Here is a 22,475-nt window from a genome sequence, read left to right on the forward strand (position 1 = left end):
TTTTAGATTGCCTTCCTCTACTGGAGAGTATTAGTTATTTCAACATGAAGTTAAGCATTCTGTGCTTTGGTGTGTTTTCAGTCACTTTTCCTTTGCCAAAAAAGGTGAGAACAAAGCTCCTAGAGATAAACTAAGTGAAAGTGCATGAACTGAAAAGCTTGATTATCAAGCTCACTCATGCACATGGCAGAAGTTCTTTTGTGCACATGGTACAAGTGACTTTTGCTTTTATTTTTATATGGAATGGATGCTTGAATTTATGTACTCAGCACAGGGAGTTCTCAGCTGATGCACTGTTCTGTGATTATGAAGTACTATTTCCATCACCATGCATACATGAGCAAGTTCATAAGAATCATGTTTTCCATTCCTGTTTTCCTATTTACTTCTACATTATTAGCACATACTATTAGCACATACTTCTACACTGTTAGCAAATACTTCTCTGAAAGAAGCAGAGCAGAGTGCAACCACAGTGGGACTGTGCCAATTACCTACTGTTTCTCCATGGCCTGATACACAGCTGACACACAGCTGTCGGGTTCAATAAAGAAACACAAGAATGACCAATGGATTATGGAATTTATCACTTACTGAGTTTGTGTCTAAAACACCTAGACATACTTTATACACAAATGACAAGTTCTTTAAGCTTTCAACTGAGTATACTTCTGAGAAAAGTGGAACAATTGCAATTTTATAATTATTCAAAATGTAGATTCACAATTTGATAAATCTACTACTAAAGAGGATTTACTGAACGCATGTCATATTCCCCCAGAAAATTAATTTTTCTGGTCTTTAATTTTATTCCTGTATTTAAATTCAACCCCCCCAATCTCCAAAATTATGATTAAAATCTATTCTCTCTCTCTCTCTGCCCCTTCCCTCCCATCCATCCATTGATCTAATAATATTTCCATTAAATGACATTGTTTTTCAGGAGGTAGGCTAGGGGAAAAAAAGCAGCATTCTCCGCTGAGGCGATTCACAGGTGTTGATGTGTTGCCAAAAGATTGTTTTATGTATGAAGCCTTCTATCCAGATGCTGTTCATGAAGTAGTTTGGTAACCATTTCTGATGCACCCTGAACTGAAGACCTCTTACTATTTTGTGTGAAACATACTTATATGATAAAGCAGAGCTATAAAACTGTCTCCTTTGACTTACTTCTGTTCCCTGATTCATAGAAACTGTATTCTTCAGGCTGTTAAATGGAGAACACATCCTTCTATTTCTTGTGACCTCAAGAGTTGTCACTTGTTACTGCCACCGCTCTTTAGCCTAATATTTTTCCGGATTCAGTTTTCGTCTGACATATTTCCTTTTTTTCTGGGAGGAACAGCATTGATACATATTTCAAAATGATCTTTAATTCAGTGGCCTGTAGGTTCTAGCCACACAAGGTTTGTTCTTATTTTGCTCTGTAATTTGTGCCCACAGCTCTGATAGAGCCTCAACAGGTGCTCAAGAAATGTTTGATGTTTGTTTCTCTCTTTTTATATCTGAATTTTCAATTATCAGCTCACAAACACTCAACACTAAGTTACAGTAATCTACTCTTTATAAACAATCTATTTTTAGGCACTCCAGCCTGATTGTCTTGATGTGGCCTAAATCAAATGTGGCAAATGCATTTCATTCTTCTCTACATCCCATTTTCCAAAGGCTGTGACCAATGCCACTTTACTGATTTGCTAAATAATTTTTTTTCTTTGAACATCTATTAACAAATTATGTTGTGCACCCCCTCAACTCTATACTGTATCTTACACATAACTTATTCTCTTTTTCCTAATGATACAGATTTTGTACAGCTCTGGAAGATCCATAAGCAGGATCATTTTGATCATTTGATTCACTAAACTTAGAACCATTTCCCAATTCTTAACATTGCTGGCAAAATTACTTTCTCGTCATTGTTTGACCTATTTTTTGGCCTTTCTAAAGTTTTCGATTTATCCAACTAATGAATTGAGAAGTGGTAGCAATTAAGTATGCAGACTCTGGAACCAAAGTGCTTGGGCACAAATCATAACTTACTAGCTGAGCAACCATGAATAAGTTCTTTCACTCATGGTTGCTAAATCTCTCCTTATGCAACATGGGGAAGATCAAAGTGCCTTTCTCATAAAGCTGTTGTTAAGATTCTTATGATAACACAGTACAGGGTACATGGTAACTGCCTGATAAATGGCAGCTATTATCATTTTTATTACTAATGTCCCGCCTTGATCCAAATCCTCCCAAAGATGAGAGTCATAGTCCTGAACTATAGTACTGTAATTATGTCACCACTGCTAGATACTCCTTAATACTGCTTGGATCTGACACTGGATTCACCTCAGACGAAAGGTCTGTGTATCCACTGGATACTGCCTGGTTGTGATTGATGTGCTTCCTTTATGCTAATATCCCACCACATGGAGCCTTCTCCTATTGCTTGTTTCTGGGACATCCTCCAATCATCTGCTGTGCCTCAGCCTTGTCTCTAGGTTCTTATAATTTTCCATCTGCTGGATTACACTGTCGAATAAGCTCCCAAGACTGGCAGTTATTCAAATTATGATCTTAATGTTATCACTGTGTCAAAGAGTGATAGTTATCCTCTTTATTCAATATTAATTAACATACACAAAAATCTATTTTATTCAGTGATGCCTTTTATATTATAAATGTGCTTTTGATTGAATTTCATTCATTCCAAATTGAAAGCATATGCCACAAGTATTTACTAAGTATAAAGTCCTAAATTAGGCACTGTGGAGTAATATAGTATTATAGGTAGGTACAGTACAGTAATACAGCTATTGTTCTAGAAGAGGCTTACAACAAAATGTACAGCACTCAAATGCTTATAGGCGCCTTTAATAATGAAGAACATAACACTTCCTGTGGTTTTCTCTCAGTGATATGGACAAATTAAATTGTGCATCAAACATTTGTATTATATATGAATTAACATATGAATCAGGATATGGAAACAAGATATATGACCTAAGAAAAATAAAGGCAAATTTTTGTTTAAAGCTTTTTTTACCAATATTTTTCATTTTAATATACTGGAAAATATGCTATTACAAACAGTATACTTATCAGATAAAGTATACACATGGGTATAAAAGACATAAAACAAAGCCAGGGATTTAGCACACGTAGGGTGTGTGTAAAATGCCTCTAATATACTCTAAGTATGTTATGAAACGGCCTACTGAAAAATGCACTGAAAACTAGACTCAACTGAAGTCTGTTCCAGTCAGCAATTCGACAAAAACCAAGACAATTACAAAAATTATAACAAGCTCTATGCAAAGTTCACCCCTATCCTCTCAGATATCAGAATCAGAATGAATCAGAATAAGAAGGGAGAACAAAAACACTTTCATCCCTTGAAAGAAATCTGATGGATGATTCAGCAGGTTATTTCTTTTGGTAGTTAGCCTCCCTAAAAGTCACCTGCCTGAGTTTTTAATTAGTCAATTTAGCTCATATGTCAGAAAATAGATTTTCTTCTCAGCCCACACCTAGGCCCACTGCCATCTCTGATTAAAGTTCCAGTCTTTGAAGAGCTCAGCTGAGTATGAACACTTACAGAAGTCTAATAGCGTGACCCCACAAGATATATGTTAAAGGTCATTTTTCATCCTTGGTTTTTAGAGTATACTTATAATTATATAACATGGAGTAAAATATTTCAAATGATAAATTTATTAAATAGACCATGTAATAAAATAGCATAAATAAACATGCATGCTATATATATTCACTTAAAAAGGAAAGTAGTACCGTGAGTTCTGTAACAAAAAGGGGCTCTGTCTCTCTACACGGCTGGTAAGGAATTCTTGAGGTGGTTGCCAAAGATAAGAATTTTTAAAGGAACATATTGTTTTTCCTTAATCCTGATGGGTACATTTGGTGAAGTGTTAACAGATGTACACAGTCTTATCTCGGCTCTCCAAAAAAAAAAAAATGCCATTAACCATACCTTTGCTTTTGACATTTAAAGCTCTAAGACTCAAACTGAAATCAAAGGAAAATTCCAGAAACCTCAGCAAAGCTTTGCTTACACACCACATCTTCAAATAACTTGTTGTGGATCCTTAGCGATACATTCTTCTAGAGCATAATAAATGAATGGAAACTACAGATTTATCATTATTAGAGAAGCCTGCACATGAGAAACCAGCCTAGATCCTCCCACTGAACACATACAGTTGAAGACATTGCTGCCTCTGTGGCATCTTTGTACTAATGGCTGTATATGGATGAGACTTGAAACAAAGAATGACAACTATATAGTACTCATATTTGCTATTTTGCCCACCCAGTGGTTTCATTTAAATTTCTAGGCCTTCACTATATCTCTGAAATTCCATGAGTGAAACTAGACTGCTGAGAGAAGGGGACAGAAAAATGAATGAAAGACTAGTCTTCTGAACTATTTAATTTCTAAATGATCTAAACATTTCTCATCCTCAATGGTATCAGAAACTGAGTGGAGTCTTAAAAGTATTAGTCCATATATATGTTATATAAATATTATTTTATAATAAAATTTGTTTTACTTTTTTCCTTTCTGTTTTAAAAGGCACTAGTATCTTGCTACCTAGGAATGTAAATAAAAACCAGGAAGGCTCAATGTCTTTGGAATTCTTGGGACTACTGGTAAGAGACTTCAGAGCCCCAAATGGAGGTTCTTTAACGCCAAAAACCTACTTAATAACTTTATCTTTATTCTCTTTATAATTTTCATAACTATTTACATAATATTAGGTATACATAGTATGACTCTAAAATAGGTATGTTTGATCAATGTCCACAGAACAGGTTTAGAATGAAGAAGAGATCATCAGTCCTACGCAAAATTATATATAAATGCTATATATTCCTAGGAGGAAGGAAATATAGCAGCCTATTTATTATTAATGGTAGGACATTATTCCTCTGGATGAAATGGGATTTATGTAAATCTCAAGTGTGGATGAGAGGAAATGAAATAAGAGAGATGTGGTGAGGGAAAGTGTTTTTGTAATGTGTTGGAATGAGTCCACACAACTTTCTTGCTCATATTTTTGCCTTTACAGGCATAACTGCAGCTGAACAGTCATTAGGAATTATGTGGTGGTTTATCTTCTCCAACGGCATTACTCACCTTCAGGTCCCGATGGACTACGCCCATCTGATGGCAGTGTAGCACAGCCTCCAGGATCTGCTGAATGCAATGACTGCATGCAAACACCAGGGGGCGTGTGTTAGTTCCAAGCTTACACTCACTGTCTGTACACCCTCACAGAGACTGGGTTAAAGTGCAAAACCAACAGACAACTGGGGTTGTGTTTTACCACCTTCAGTAATGTAAACATATTGCTCAAGTAGAGTGACTACTACCTCAGAGCAATCAGAATCTTGCCGGATGTGAGCGAAAATGTGGATCCACTTGATCTAGAAAAAAACCATCTTAAAAATATTTAATTCAGTAGCTCATTTCCTAGTTATAAATTCTTATAGGAAAAGAACTGGAATGCAAATAAAATTTTTATAGCTGTTGTGGTCCACCTCCACCCCACATAAAAAAACTGTTTCCCTATTCCCTCCCATTTTTCTAGTATCATTCCAAAGCTGTCACATTAGCAGTCAAAGCACCATTAAGGTTAAATTAGGATACGTAATGAATTTTTGATAAATCATTAACTTCTTGTGCTTTAATTTAGCTGGCAATTATTATCTCTTGCCTGAGGGTTCATCAGACTCAAATGGAGCAATGTGTAACCAGTTGTTTTGCTACAGCAACCCATGGTCTCAGAACAGAAGTGGTGTTTAAATCTACAGGCGGACATACATCACAGGCCAAGTTTATCTCCAGGCAAATGCTGGACATTTCAGGAAAGCCTGCTCCCAAACTGCTTCTGGTAGTTTACTGCTTGGAAACTTGACAGGTTGTGCTCCTAATATTGTCCTTCCCTTTCTGCTATGATGTATATTTAGCCTGTAGATGAGCAAACTGAAAGAGGCATCATGCATTATCATTTCATCATGTAGTCATTTTAGGGAAAAATTGGGAAAGGCAAGGGAACCATTTTAAGTACCCACCCTCTGCCCTTTCCCCAGAAATAAAACCAAAATAAACCTCCTTTGATTCAGATTTATGGACTCCATATACTGACCTTCAGGTCCCTGTGAACTATGCCATTTAGGTGACAATGATTTACACTTTCTAGAATCTGCTGTATACAATGACTGTAAAGATACAAGGGTAGAATGGAAGGGAGAACATTTTAAAGGTACATAATCACATTGAATACAAAATAAAATGAAAGTTAAAATGAAACAAACAAACAAACAAAAATTATATTTTTTCACAACATCTTTTTTTAGCTTTACACTGGAATTTAATTAATGCTGAATAAAGCTAATTCTGGTTCTAACAAAAATGACATCCAACATAGAGTTTGTGACATGTTCAGACAAAACAATTTGAGCTGTGTTTTTTTTTTTCCATTGAAAATGTACAAATTAAATCACTTGTACACTGAAGTTAAAATTTCCATATTTGAGGAGAAAAATTCACAAATATTCCCATAACGTTCTGGGAAAATTCTTCAGCAGTATAAAATTTATGGGTATTTCTCATACACATCTAAACTGTTTAAAATCTGAGGTCACAATTAAACATAGGTGTTGAAACAAGAGGGTAAACACAGATGAAGTGGCAGGTGAAACAAGGGTTAAAAAACATGGAGTGACACATTTATCATTTCAACTTAGAAATGGTGCTTCTTATAGAATATAGTAAGAGGAAACTAATACAAGTCTCCAGTAACAGAGGGAGAATTTCAAGTAAACCCATGACATAAAACAAACCCCTCTTCAGGATAGGCATACTCTGGAGAAGGGCTAGGACCTTACAAAAAAATAAATTTTAAAATCCCCTGGAACACTGGTAATTGTTAGATATATTTCCATACACCACAGTGAAGGAAAACTTTCCTTATCACTATGTCAAAAAGCACAATTTACACTATTCTTATTAAGGGCTCGCTGATGTCAAACAGACAGCTAATTAAATTAGAGGGGATAAATCATTGCTAGGCACCTGTAAGGTCCCATGAGCTGTCATCTGACATAAAATAATATAGATCACACTGACACATTTTGTCCAAATTTACATTTGTGCGATTCAAATGCATGTTATGTACTGAGCTACATTCATTAACAAACATTTTAATAAGGACATTTTCAACCATTTAATGCACAAAATAATATTACTCCAAAGTAAATTCTTGAATTATAAAAAGTAATCACCATCTGATTTCTTACAATGTGAATGTAAAAAAGCGATCAAGGTTATGATTTTCCAGCTCTAACTCTACAGAGTCCCACTAAAAGAGCTAAACATTGGTTGCTTTTTGACCACACATAGCTTATTTGAGTGTTGGTAATTATTTTTTAAATATTATGACTTTTTCCCCCTTCACTTTGTACCACTTTTTAGAAATATTTCACTTTCTCTTCTCAAACCACAGATATAAGTTATTAGGCTTAATGAATAATGCAAAATAAAGTGTACAATAATTCATATTAAATGAACATCATTTTTTACTAGTGAGAATGGATTCAATTCTTCGGTTCTTGAGGACTAGTAGGGAAAGGCTTTTTCTTTATGTTTGTACTTGGGATGAGACTGTTCCTTCTCCTTCATTTTGTGTAGGATGTACCCTAAAAAATATTCACTTCTAGTGAATTCCAAAACCTAATATAAACATGCATATAAAATGATCCAACCCATAGGGTCTCCCCTGTTATCTACAGGGGCTCTTCAATAGTGAAAACAGTTTCTATTTTAATTTCAAACACTACTTTTAAAACACAATGACCTGCTTAACGTAACTTTAAAAAGCAAAATAAATGTAATTCCCTAACTTGTTAACTACCTTGATTAAAGTTATTGCTCTCTCTGGGCAAGTGGGCAAATAGCTACTCGCAAGGCTGCTCTGAAGCTCCCTTTCAGGGCCCTAACATGAGAACTGGGGTGAACTGGGCATGTTAAGATTCACGCATGATAGTATAAATGATACGTCAGTTTGTATTTGACTTTGGCAGTAAAAATTCCATTAAAAAATTAGAGTGTAGTCATGTACAGAGAAGATTCACAGAATGTCATAAACTGGCATAAAACCAAGAAGATTAATTAGAGATTTGCAAGTGAGCCGGTGTGTGCATGTGCTAACTTTGAAGGGATGGGGAGGGAATCGGCTATCAGCTGACTATCTGCTGAGCACAGGCTACAGTGGGATTAGCAAGCTTTAGGAAGCTCTGAAGGCATTAGAGAATGGGGGCAGACAATAAGTAATTGAATTTTCATAACATCTCATTTACATTGTTAATAATGAGTCAATAGCTCAAGGCCAGATCTTTCAAATTAAGTGCCAACTACTGAGTATAAAGAAATGCCAAGGAAAACTAACATGATACAGTCTAAGTAATATCTAGGCAAGTAAATTAATGTCACTTCACTCCAAAAAGGTTGACTTTGTGTAGCCTAGGAAGTTTAAAATGAGAGAAAATGGATAGCCATTGTTAACCTCTGTAAAGATGATGCCAATTAACAAGGTTGGGAAATCCTTTTGAACCCTCTGAAATATCCGACTAAATATTTTTCACATGAGGGTTCCAAAAGCCATCCTGGAATTCCCAAAGAGTTAAACAGCTAATACTGCTTAAAGGAGAACACTGGGACTTTTGTAGTCTGTTTGTTTTTATGGTCTCTGATTAAACATGGGTTGTTCAGTGGAGCATTCTGTGATGATGGAAATGTTCTATATTTGCTATGTCCAACTGGTAGCCGCTAGCCACTTATGGCCACTCAGCATTCAAAATGTAGCTAGTACAACTGAGAAACTAAATTTTTTATTTAATTGTAATTAATTGAAATTAAAATAGCCATGTGTTACTAATGGCTACCATAATGGGCAGCTCAGGATCTAGAGACCAGAAGATCTGCATTTTTGCTCTCTTAACCTCGCTAAAAAAGTACATTTCTTTAGCAGAAGTCATTCCAGGTAGAGTATAGATTTTATTATTTATTTTTTAAAAGACTAACTGGAGATGCTAGTTTAGACCAGATTCTAGTTTTGTTTTCCCCAAACAATTATCCTGGAAATTCTTAAGAGAGAGAAACAGCAATTAAGAGGGACTCATCATAAAAAGTTGTCCAAGATGGTACTATGAGAGTCTCATAAATACTAAGGGTTATGATGCATTTGTAAAGAGATATACTGAACAAGTGTCATTTGAATGTTGAGTCTTGTATCTTGCCCCCGGGCAAGTCACTTACCTGGCATCAGCTTCACTGTAATACTCTCTTGCCACTATGTCTTCAAACAGTTCACCTCCAGTAACTCTGTAAAGACAAACAAGATACTGACATTAAAAAAGAAAAATATATATGCATCAATGGACTTGCACCGTGTTCATGCAGAATTTTTGTTTTCAGATTACTTTGAAAATTACTATCAAGCCTGTAGAGTATGTGTTTGCAGGTTGTATCTCTCTGGAGGGGCTTGTTTTTTAAATTGCAATAAACATGCCTTTATGGGCTAGAGGTGGCCTTCCAAAATACCTACCACTTTTGGGCTGAGTGCTACCTAGATTTTCTTTGTAAAGCACCCCAATTTCCTTTATGCTCCATGTATTTGCCAGTGAACACAGACCTAGGGCTTTTGGAAACGTCCCTAGAAGGCAGTACTGATCCCCTGCCAACTAAGAAGCCAGATCTATCCTCCATCTTTAACTGAAGACTTTCCCACAACTCAGCAACCGGATTTAGTTACTCTACAAAGTACATTCAAACCAGGGGTTTCAAGGCTCTCTATGTAAGTAGATATAACTATCTTTGGGATCCATTTCTTCTCCAGGTCCAAAAGACTGCTGCTCTGGGGCTAGAATTCCCTAACCAGTGATTCTCTGGCTTAGGTTCCCCTCCCGCCCCCATCAATAAATGTTTTTAACATATTTTTTTAGCAAAATTAAAAAAAAATGGAAGCATACCAAGCACTCTCTTATCTCTCAACCCCAATTCCACTCTCCAAAATAAACTAATTTTAACTATTCATATCCTTTTAACTTTCTGTGTATCTTTAAACATACCTTGCAAACACACACACACAAAACACCTATTTTCTCATAAAAGTAGAATCATGCAATAAATACAAATTATTAGGCTAATTGTGTTTTTCATTTCACTTTAGGTCATGGGCACCATTTCATGTCAGAACATTTACCTTATTTAAAATAAGTAATAAACAGAGATACACATTTGTCTGTATGAGGATAGGGCAAACTGCCTTCTACAATGGTTGCACCCCCAATATTGTAAAGGTGCCCAGTTTTTTCTAGTTAAAAAAAAGTTAGAAAAAAGTTACTGCATGTTAATATTTCTTAATTATTAGTGAAGTGAACCATTTTCTCATGCATTTATCAGCCATTTCTTCCTCTAGTATGATATGGCTTGATTTTAAAAGGAAATTTCAGCTTTGCAGCTTAACCCTGTAATAGCTAACATTTGTTTACCATGTGCTACACAGTGTGCTAAGTATTATATTAATTCATAAATCCTTGTAATTATTGTCTGAGATTAGTTTTACCCCTCTCAGTTTATTGATGAGAACATGGAGGTATAGAGAGTAACCTGCCCAAGACTTAAGTGGCACAGGTGGGCCATCCATTCCGCAGCCCCTGCTCTCAATCTCTCAATCTGCACACAATGTAACTGTTCCAATAATTACACTGTCAATCTTCCCAGAAGTTTAGAAGGCATGAGTCATTTGAAAAATCACTGGGTGAAGGTATAAAGGTTGGTGTATGTTCATTATGGAATGGGAGATAAAATTACACTTAAGAGAGTTTTTTAAAAAAAGAATTTATTTATTTATTTGACAGAGAGAGACACAGTGAGAGAGGGAACACAAGCAGGGGGAGTGGGAGAGGGAGAAGCAGGCTTCCAGCTGAGCAGGGAGCCCGATGCGGGGCTCTATCCCAGGACCCTGGGATCACGACCTGAGCCGAAGGCAGACGCTTAACGACTGAGCCACCCAGGTGCCCCTCTTAAGATAGCTTTTTTAAAAAATTTCATTTGCTTTAATAAGTTCTAAAGCATCATTAAATAATAACATGTTCCAGAGATGACAAGTTATTATTTTCTTCTGTATTTTCCTTTCCTAAAGGAAAAGAGGCAATACTAAAAACTTAATGTGTCTGAAAGTTTATGCAACTTTGACTTTTCTTCATAGCATCCTGGATATTTATAAGACCTTTAATGCTGGAGTCATTATTTTTAGTCTTTACATATAAAATGTGCCTCTAAAATTATTTAAAGCTTCGTATGGGCTTGTTCTGAAAACCACGGTTACATGTACATGTAATTTCATTTAACAGTTCAGCAAGTTTTTATCCCCAGTTAGAATAACAATAATAATGCAATCACATAATGTACCCGAGATAAATTATAATACAAAATAACTGAATATTAGATAGAAGGTATTTCCAACAAACCCATTATCATCCCTACAATGATAATAACAGTTTGTGGGATTTCTTCCTTTGAATGAATGTGACTAAGTTAAACATGATATATATCCATATTTATCTTTGTTTTTGATCACAGGTACCTAGAAACTCTGTATTACACACAAGTGTGGTTTGTAAAGTGTTTAACAAATATTGATTAAAAAGCTTATTGCCAAAAAAAAAGCTTATTGCCATTAATGAAATTGCTGCTTATAGTAGCTCCTTAAGCATACTGTATATTCCAAGAGAACTGTCATGTCATAAATCACTGGAATCACAACTTACTGATCTTTGCTACCATAGCATCTAACCCATAATATTTGCTCAATTAAGGAGTACTGAAGTAATGATTACATGAATTACCAAGTCAGAAGATCATGCTGTCCATTTACTCTAAGTCTGGACTTCACATGCACTTAAAAAGGAAAAAGAAAACATTAAAATTTGGCTCTCTATGGCAATAGGTTTTATTTTTAGATGTTTGTATTTAAAGAAGAATATTAAAAACTCTTGGGGTCTAGCATTCTTGTAATTTTCAGTGAACTATTCTAGCTGTTAAAGAAATTTAAGGTGTACAGAGTTTTATGTTAAGCATCTCTGACAGCACTCTTTCTCATTTTCTAACATTCATTCTTCCCATTATTTAAAAATATCCTTGTGCAAATGAAACCATTTTATCATTTCTGTTATATGTATAATAAATGTCTGGGAAGGAAAAAATGGAGTTCTAATAGAACATGCTGCCTTGAGGATAAGCTATTGAATTTTCTAACTTTAACACATTTCTATACTGACATTATTGTTTAATGGAGCACAAAATTAAGCAGTAGTTATTAAAGATTTTTAAAAAAATTTTAGCATGCTATGTAAAATTTCATACAAAGTCAAATTAAATCAGTCTCATGAATAAACTGTTAATTAACTAAGTAGAGATTTTGTGAATAAATTAATGTTAGAGTTCTGCTATGATATAAGGCATATCAATTATATATCTGAAGCATTAATTACCATTTATGAATCTCTAGAACTTTAGGGCTTCCAGAGAAAAAATAAGATAATCCTAGAATCATGAGAAGTTGAGACTTCACATATCAAAAAGATAAATACTTTTGTTGCTATTATTGTTCTTTATAGGGATGTTGATTCATTCTGTGTTATCCAGCCGAATGCACTGTTCTTTTCTTCCTAGTCTATATACTTATGATTTATATCAGAAATAGTTGAAAGTGGTTTCATATTGGATGAAACATTCATAAAATTTCAGGAGGATTACAGCCTTGAGTATGAGGCTAAGCAGACAACAGAGTCCAAAACTGGGCTTTAGAAGATCAAACAGTACCACATTAACACAAGAACCAGCAATGACACAGTGATTAGAACCACTGCCCCGAGGTGGTGGGGGAAAGCCAGGACCCTCAGGACGCAGCCAAGTTGGAGGGTGCAGCTAACTCACAGTAGGAGGTAATCTCACCAAGGCAGGGCCAGGAATGTCCCCTGGAAAAAGAAGAAATTCCTCCCAAACACTAAGTATAAAGCTGAAGAATAAACCCAATGAGTAGAAGCCACCAGACCTGTAATCCAAGGCTCTGAGCAGAATCTCTAGAACATTAGGGCTTCCAACATTAGCTGGAGTCATGTTAGCAAAGAATCACGACAGTCAGATTTTTGTCAAAAAACATATCATATGCTGCCTTGCATTTGGGTGACAGGCATGTCTCCTCCAAGACAGAAGCTATGATGGTGATGTGTTCATCTATTACCTTCATGGCGTCCAGCACACTGCCTTCTATATTGTTGAACAATAACAGCAAATATCCATTGGGTGCTCACTACGTGCCAAGGCCAAGTGTTGTTCTAAGTTTCTATAGGTTACAAGACAATAACCCCATGAGGTAGATACTAGTGCTATTTCCATTTTATAGAGGAGAAAACAGAAGTAATGAAAATTAAAGACTTTTCCCAAGAACACATAGCACAAGAAGGAAAAAGGGTTTGTTCTCATCTGTGCTGCCCTAATAGCTGCCCTTCTGGACACAATCTGGAGAGCAGAGGAGCAAGTCAAGGGTCTCTGGAGAGCCCAAAGGATCATGCGGAAAGACTGGAAAGAATACTGACGTAAAGGCATTCCGTTTATATCCCTTTTTTAAAAAAAGATTTAGTTTTTGACAGAGAGAGAGAGAGCACAAGCACACAGAGCGGCAGGCAGAGGGAGAGGGATCATGACCCGAGTTGAAGGCAGACGCTTAACTGATTGAGCCACCCAGGAGCTCCTATATCCCTTTTTTAAAGTCAGACTGCTGGACAGGGCTAGAGAGTAGTCATTGGTCAAAGTAAAGCTGACCAGGGTTCATCAACAGGAGGGTTACTGCCTTTTTTGGCCATGTGGGATGGCCCCTTGCATGACAAGATTGTTAGCACCAGGCCCCATGCTAGGTGCCAATGGCACTACCTCATTGGTGTGGCAACCTGTGTGCCAATTTATACCATTTACAGTCACCCTGGCTCAGGGCCCCCTAAACATCCTTGATGTCTGAGCTAAGGGAACAAAATCTACAGAGATATAACTGAGAACTTAGGTTTTCTTGGCACCATGTTTTAACATACATAGTCAATCAAGCTAACCATTGGTGCAAGGGTCCTTTAGGCAGATATCAATAATGGAACACGGTATCTTCAGTATCCCTACAGAGTGCCTGACATACAGAAGGAGCTTAATAAATTTGCTGAGTGAATAAATGATTAAATCATTAAATGGGTGAATGAAACCATAAGCATCTGCCCACAGTTCTATGGTTTAACTTGTAAGTTAGAATCTGAAGGTGAAGAAGCTTTCCTACCTTTTGTATTATTTATTTACCAATCTCTAACCAAATCCTGCTTTTATCATCTCCAAAACAGATCTTGAATTAAGACTTCTATCTTCACTACAATGTTACCAGCCCAAGGAGTCACTGTCTGTCACCTGCACTTCTGCAAAAGCTTCTTTGATTGGCCCAGCTTCCTCTCTTGCCCCTCTGCCATCAGTTCTCCAGATAGAAGCTTTAAATATGCTTCATATTTTGTTCCATGCCTACAGGAAGCCCTTTAAATAGCTGTCCATTGCTACTGGACATGACCTTCAAGTCTCTGCCTAATTTGTACTCTGCCTGTCTTCTGACCCTCCTTGACACTCTTTCTCCATCCTGCTCCAACCACAGATGGCCTTCCTCCAGTTCCTCAAGTACACCAAAATCCTTCCCATCCCTGGGCCTTTTCACACGCTTGTCTTTCTTCCAGGACATTCCCAACCTGTCTGCCACTCTTACCTGGTGAATAAATCCCTCTTATCCTTAAAATTTGGCTTAAATTTTGTATCTTTAGACCTCCACTCATCTACATTATCCTACCCCCCTAGAACCCTCTGTTATTCTTCATAACACTTGTCAGCATTATATGTTTGTTTATGTACTCGCTTGTTTAATGTTTGTCTCTCTACTAGTATGGTAGCTCTGGGAGGGTAGAATGTGTTCCTGTATTTTCACTATAAAATAACTAGAGCTGAGTCATAGTGCCTTTGACAAGCTCATTAAATGCTTTTAAGTGAATGATTCCAGAGTTTTATATTTCACAGAGAGGTAGATGTGTGAGATGATCATATATCAACGTCATAATGTTGGTTAATTCCTGATATCATATCACTTACCATTATATTTTGATAAGAAGGTAAGGATTTTTCAAGCAGTTTTCCCCTAGAAATCATTTATCTCAGCTCTGGATCTTGTCATATCTTTCCCACAAGACAGACTTTGTCTATGAACTAATCACGTCAAGTAACAAATGCAGAATTATTTACTGAATTCATTATAAGGCACATGTTTGGATTAGAGATTAAGAAGGGAATAAAAGCATGGTATTTTAACAATTTTGGGAAGACAGCTAGCTATATTTCATTTTTTAAAGAACTGAACTATGCCTCTTGTTACTATAAATACAAAGAACAAGAACATCTATATGTCCAACTTATTTGACATTATGCCTCTCTCATATGTTTGGATACTTTCAAACTTCCTGGTCAATGATCAGTGTTTCAAGATGAGCCAAGTGGTATAACCATGACATGAGCAGAATCAGATGTACCCGCCAGTCCCATTAAAGCTACAATGGTAGGGCACCTGAGTGGCTCAGTCAGTCAGTTAAGCGTCTGCCTTTGGCACAGGTCATGATCCCAGGGTCCTGGGATCAAGCCCCACATTGGGCTCCCTGCTCAGTGGGGAGTCTGCTCCTCCCTCTCTCTTTGCCCCTCCTCTCTGCTCATGCTCTCTCTCAAATAAATAAATAAAATCTTAAAAAAAAAAGCTACAATGATAGGTATGGGGGCAGCTGATGCAAACTGGGGAGAGGGATTCAAAGCACAACCCTGGTTTCATTCTTAATACCATTGTTAGTATCTTATTTAGCTAAGATCCATCCACTCCCAGGCTGGGAGTTTGCTTTAATAGAAGGTCCAAAGAGTTTCTTATTGATCCTGATGGAAATGGATTTGCTGAGTCATACAAAGAATCACAACTGAGATGATAAAACTGAGGCCATTGGAACCGTTCCATTCAAAACTGATTCTGGCCAGGAGGAGAGAGACAACATACTGGAGGAGGCACAATTTGGGGTATTAGAAGCAGTATAGTATATTCACGGGACCTGTCCAAGCTATGTTCATTAAGCAGAGTGGGGAAGAAGAGTAGGATGGCACGGTTCAAAATCCTTCAAAGGACCACTTTCTTTATTCCTGTTTTTCCGCCTAATCTCTAATTGCTGAATCTATCCTTTTAACATCATTCTGGATTTCACTTTCTCTCACCTTACTCTACTTTATACTTGATTCCTTCTGTATCCTCCCTCAGTCCTAAAACTCATGCCAACTCTATATTACAATTTGTTTCTCATTCCATCTATCTTTTACAAATGCATGTGAAAACTATGAACCACTATCAAAAGTTCATATTCTTAAAACTGTTTTTCCTATTCTATGACCAAGAAAAAGCATGAATGAAAAGAACACTGCTAACCACAATCAAGGACACACAGAATAAAGCAAAAGCAGAAATGAATGGGTTATTTTTGTTCTGTTAATATCACCCACCTCAAATGAGAAAATCAGCCATTAGCCTTATTATATAATCTGTGTGTGTGTGTGTGTGTGTGTGTGTGTGTGGTTTAACAAGATGCCTTAGTCTAGGGTTGTTTGATTAAACACTCAGGCAATGTATCACAAAGATGTGCATAACAAAATGAATGCTTCCTGAAGGAAAAGAATAAATTGTAAAGCTATACATTTTAAGAAATGTTTGATGCAAATTAAAACCACAATGAGATACCCACTCACACCCATTAGAATGACAGACAGGAAGGAAGGAAGGGAGGAAGGGAGGGAGGGAGGGAGGGAGGGAGGAGGGAAGGAAGGAGGGAAGGAAGGAAGGAAGGAAGGAAGGAAGGAAGGAAGGAAGGAAGGAAGGAAGTGTTGGTGGATATATAGATATTGGAACCTTCGTGCACTATTGGTGGGAATATAAAATGGTACAGCTCCTGTGGAAAACAGTACAACAATTCCTCAAGAAATTAAAACTAGGGTTAGCATATAACCCACCAATTCTGTATCTAGGTATATACCCAAAAGAACTGAAAGCAGGTTGTTGAAGAGATATTTGTACCCCCCCCCAAGTTTCCCACAGCATTATTCACAACAGTTAAAACATGGAAGCAACCCAAGTGTTCATTGACAGACGAACAGATAAGCACAGTGTGGTACCTATAGATAACAAAATATTGTTCAACCTTAAAAAGGAAGGAAATCCTGTCATATGGATGAACCTTGAGGACACTATGCTAAGTGAAGTAAGCCAGTCACAAAAAGACAAATACTGTATGATTTCATGAGGTACTGAGAGTGGTCAAAATTATAGAGACAGAAAGTAGAATGATAGTTGCTAGGAACTCAGGGGAGAGAGGAATGTGGAATTATTGTTTAATGGGTGTAGAGTTCCAGTTTTGTAAAATGAAAAGTTTTGTAGATGGATGGTGATGATGGTTGCACAACAATGTAAATGTACTTAATGACACTTAACTATACATAAAAATGGTTAAGATAACAAACTTCATGCTATGTGTATTTTACCACAATAAAAAATAAATCAAACTAAATTGATGATGATGATGATGACAATGAAAAAATAAAGAGTATAATTTAATGAAGACTACGTAGTGCTATTTCCTATTCCTCTTTGTGGGTTCCAGAGGGCTTTAGAAAATGATCTATATCATGGGGCACCTGGGTGGCTCAGTCGTTAAGCGTCTGCCTTCAGCTCGGGTCATGATCTCGGGGTCCTGGGATCAAGCCCCATGTCGGGCTCCCTGCTCTGAAGGAAGTCTGCTTCTCCCTCTCCCACTCCCCCTGCTTGTATTCCCTCTCTCTCTGTGTCTCTCTCTGTCAAATAAATAAAAATAAAATCTTTAAAAAAAAGAGAAAATTATCTATATCATAATCTTGAAAGCTAATAAATAGTTCTACATCAGCCAGTTATGAAAATTGGTAATTTCTTTCACTGTTAGGCAGCATGGTCAAATAGAGAAAGAAGTGGTCTCAACATTCTGGTTTGGTATTAGCCAACTGTATGAGGTCAAGACAGGCCAAAATTTTTCTTTGCTGTATTTTGCCTATTCATAAGTTGCAAAAAGAAAAGACAGCATTTCTCACAATTCACACCAACCAGATAAAGGTTATGCAATTTGTGTTTTATACAAAGGCACAAACCAAGGGGGCAAGGAAGGGCTGTAATCCAGCCTTATTCCATTCTTTAAGCAAAGCGTCCATACCAGGAGCTTTCTCCAATGGCACAGAAATATCTAACAGGTATACAGTGGCTCTACCGATATATGACAAAGTTCCATTCAGTTCATGCTATCCCCTACTCACCAAGATACAACTACTATAACTCCAGAACCTCTTTGAAATACACACTTATCAGGGCACCCAAGGTGTTCTCATTCTGGAAGTATCAAATTTGAAAGTAAATGATCTTTCTGTGGTGTCTGTGAGGTGTGAGACATTTACAGAATCCTCTATAAGTCCTTATGGAAATTTTAAAATTAAATTTAGGGCTGTGCAAGTTATGTTTTAGAGACCAGCAGAATTGCTTGCCTCTCTCATGTCTTATCATGGTACTTCTCTCTTCTAACTTGAGGCTGCTCTACTAAGGGGCAGCTTACCTTTTTGGCAGTTGATAACTTGCAATTACACAGCTTTGCACCAGTCCTTAGCTCACCAAAATCCTGCTTGTCACATACACTTATGTTATGAGGATGGATGAATTGATATACTAATACATGCAACTCTTTAGAATAAGACATGACAACTGGTATCACAGTGCCTGTGTATATATAAAACAGAAAAAATGTATATATAAAAAGCTGATAATCCATCCAGGTAGACAATGGTGAGTGCCCTGTTGAGACATTAGGCCCACCTGCCAAGCATCAGCTCTCTTCTTTAGATTTCCAGTCCCTATAACTGAAGCTGGGCTCATACCCAAATACGCAAGACACTCGTTTAGAAGTGAGGGATATCTAGTTGAAAGAGAGTTATAGCCTGGACCCACAGTTGGGCAAGAATAATCTTCAGTTAAAGATGTGAGACCAAAGGAGAAATACTGTTCAATACACTCAGGTGATATGCAAGGTAAATAAACCATATACAGAAAAATTCCATTCTTATAATTACCACTTAATTTTCTGCTTCATCTAAGTTAATTGCATATCCTAGTTACATTTTTAAAAGAAGTTTTTTTATATGTTTATAGCCAGTTGCTATCATTTTACATAATATATATGTATATGGCATTTGTTTTATATATATATATATTTATAAAAATCTCACTTGTAAAACAACATACTTATTTTAAGTAATGAAGGGAAAATTTCTAACATACACCAAACATCTTTTTTTTTCCCTCTTTTTATTTTTATTTGCCTTTATTCTGCAGAATTTACTCCCGGGCCATAAGTTTTTGTTTCTTCAGTTTCTTCTGGGATATCTTTTTCTTCTGTGCAACCTCCTCTTCTGGTTTAAGAACAATCTGCTCTTTTTCAGTAAGGATCATCTCAATGTGACAGGGAGAGCTCATGTACGGGTTAATCTGACCATGAGCCCTGTACGTTCTACGCCGCATCTTGGGGGCTTTGTTCACCTGGATGTGCTCAATGACCAGAGAATCAACATCTAAACCCTTAAGTTCAGCATTACTCTCTGCATTTTTAAGCATGTGCAGTAAAAATTCAGCACTCTTCTTGGGCCACTGACCCTATGTCCAGCCCTACTGTTTGGCCGGGGCACACCTACCAACATTGTAGCAACGGAATGGCACACACTGCTTCTGTAAAGTGACGTCTTTCAGACACTTGGTGGCTTTTCGGATATGCATACGCTTGATGGCCTGGGCAGTTTCACATGTGTTCTTAAAGTGAACACGAAGATGTGAACCTCCTGATTTATATGATTTCGTAGGGTTTTCTGGGTCAAGTGAATAGTGAACCATTTTCAGAGGTCACCTCAGGCCGCTTAGAGGAAGAGCTACACCAAACATCTTAACAAGGCACCAGATACCCTATGCTTTAATGTGCATAAAAAAAATAAAAACCCTCAAACATAAAGAAAAATAATAACCATTTAAAGATTTACATATACTGCAGAATGCTAAAGAAATACAAGAGATTATCTACAAAATATGTTTTAAAAAAGAGTAGAAAGTTTCACCTAATTAGAAATAATCTGAGTACTATGGAGAAATGATTTATGAACTGCACAACTGGAATTCAGTAAATCTATCAGAAGTACTGCTACATAAAAGATAAACTAAAATCTTGATACCTGTACTATCTCTTGTCATTCACTAGACTTAAGATTCAAGCAATACAATACGGACATGATTATTTTTAATTTATCTGCATATTAAAATCATTGCCATCTTAAAAATCTCTTGTATTACCACAATTCTTGCTCGTATTTTATCATGCCTATATAATCCTTAGAGAAAAATTATAATCATTCTTAAAAAATCTGCCATTAGCCCTCTGATGAATGTTACTAAGTGAGCATCATCACCTTATAAACTACACATCATTAATATTTTTACTGATAGCTGAACAGCCCAGGAGTCCTGCTGAGGCTATGCTGAGTCTTCCTGTGAATATGTTTTCACTGTTAGTGTCAAGGCAACTGTCTCTGACTGAAAAAACAAACAAACAAAAAACAACATTGCAGCTAAAATTTGTTTCACAAATTAATTGGACTAAAACCGTTTTTGTGTCTCAGTAATTCATCTAAAAGTTGGCTTTAGTCATCAGAGGAATGAGCCTATAATTTAGCCACAGAATGTTTAGATCATGTTATAAAAGAAGCAAAACCAGCGCAAATGATGAGTGAATTTATACCCAAAGCTGAGACTTTAACATATTTCTGACAAACAGTACTCCAGAAAGAATCCTGGAATAGAGGTGACAGATGAGTCAAGCCAGTAATTTGACAATACATCCCCATTAGACATCAGGTTTTCCAGGTTCTGGAACATTAGAGTTTTTCAAGATGACAGACAAGAGGAGATACTAGCATTTACCAGTCTTGAATATTCAGGAGTGCAACAGATTCTCTGTTGCAGAGGACATACTGTTTGTTATTGCTGATCACAGTGAGTGTCTAGATGTTTACAAAGGAAGGGCTCAAGCTACCTGTGGCTGCAAGCTATTACATGGTGCTTATTGCTTTGAGAACTGGGGGATAACAGAAGTTCCTTACTAAGTTCTCCAGTTAGAGACAGATTTGTTCTCATGGTTTTCATTCTGATAACACAACTTCATGGAGACTTAAGCTTGTCACCTATACATCAATGTCATTTATATTCTAATTCCACAAACATTGAACTGTGCCTCTAGTATATATGAGGTTTGTCCATACTAATAGATATGAGGATATAGATAAGAATGAATATATATATGTATATATGAATATAAGGATATAAAATCTATCATTTGGTCTTATGGAAAAAGCAGAAACCTAAATCAAAATTAAATTTCTGTGAAATACACTTTAACAAAAGTATTGGTATGATTATGAAGCAAGGATCCTTAAGACGTGGCAAATCCTAACAATCGGGATCTTCTCATTTACAGAGAAAGTATGTGCACCTGTAGGTAAAAGAGTTTCACCCAACACTCATCTTTTTGGTATGATAAAAGGAAGAAAATTAGCACAAATACAACAACATACGTGGACTCTATAAGAGCTCACTGATGAATAAAAAGTACCATGCACAGTGGAGCATTTTATCAAGTGATGCCCAATGCCAGTAAGGCCAGGAGTCCTTTCATATCTTGTCACTTATTGTAGTTTACAATGAATTCCTCCTACATGTCCCATTTTCTAGGCTTCACAGAGGGCTTCAGACCACTGTTATCTGGATTCAGAAAGTTACACTGTACAAAGGACTGTCAAGAAGAGAGGAGGAAATAATAAATTTGCAAATAATAAAAGAAAAGAGAGGAAAGAATTATAAATTCTTTCGGGGGGTCAGAGAAAACTTCACAGGTGAGGTGTTGTTTGAAGAGGAACTGACATCAATGAGGAAATTAGCCAGAAAGAAATGGGGGACAGGAATGCCCAAGCAGCCAGGGGGGTCTAAGTGGAGAAAGGAGAGAGCAAGGGAACAAAAGCATTGAAGTAAGAATCTCAGTCTCTTCTTATTTGGTCCCAATATTGTTTCCTTCCATTCTTCACTATAAATAGCCATGGTATACCTTACCACTGTTGGGACTTCCAGAAGCTACATTCTCCCAAATGCTATCAGTGTTCCACTTTCTACCAACATTTGTTTGATATGTGATTATGT

At 36.7% G+C, this 22,475-nt stretch overlaps 1 protein-coding gene across 13 annotated transcripts in view; it reads right to left on the reverse strand.

Moving 5' to 3' along the window:
* CAMK2D (calcium/calmodulin dependent protein kinase II delta) overlaps positions 1–22,475 on the reverse strand; it is a 313,999-nt gene that overhangs the window by 84,796 nt on the left and 206,728 nt on the right. For 7 of the 13 annotated variants that reach the window (XM_073892166.1, XM_073892163.1, XM_073892171.1 and 4 more), the window contains exons 5-6: positions 9,335–9,400; positions 6,165–6,237 (exon numbers count right to left, since the gene is read on the reverse strand). In XM_073892166.1, the coding sequence (XP_073748267.1) occupies positions 6,165–6,237; positions 9,335–9,400 (139 nt within the window). Of the gene's footprint in view, positions 1–5,152; positions 5,226–6,164; positions 6,238–9,334; positions 9,401–22,475 lie in introns of all 13 variants that reach the window. The other 6 variants (XM_073892167.1, XM_073892165.1, XM_073892172.1 and 3 more) reach the window with 1 other exon arrangement.

Source organism: Callorhinus ursinus, unplaced genomic scaffold (genome assembly GCF_003265705.2).
Source record: "Callorhinus ursinus isolate GAN/ISIS: 27379988/994484 unplaced genomic scaffold, GSC_fseal_2.0 scaffold4, whole genome shotgun sequence".
Lineage (NCBI taxonomy): Eukaryota > Metazoa > Chordata > Mammalia > Carnivora > Otariidae > Callorhinus > Callorhinus ursinus.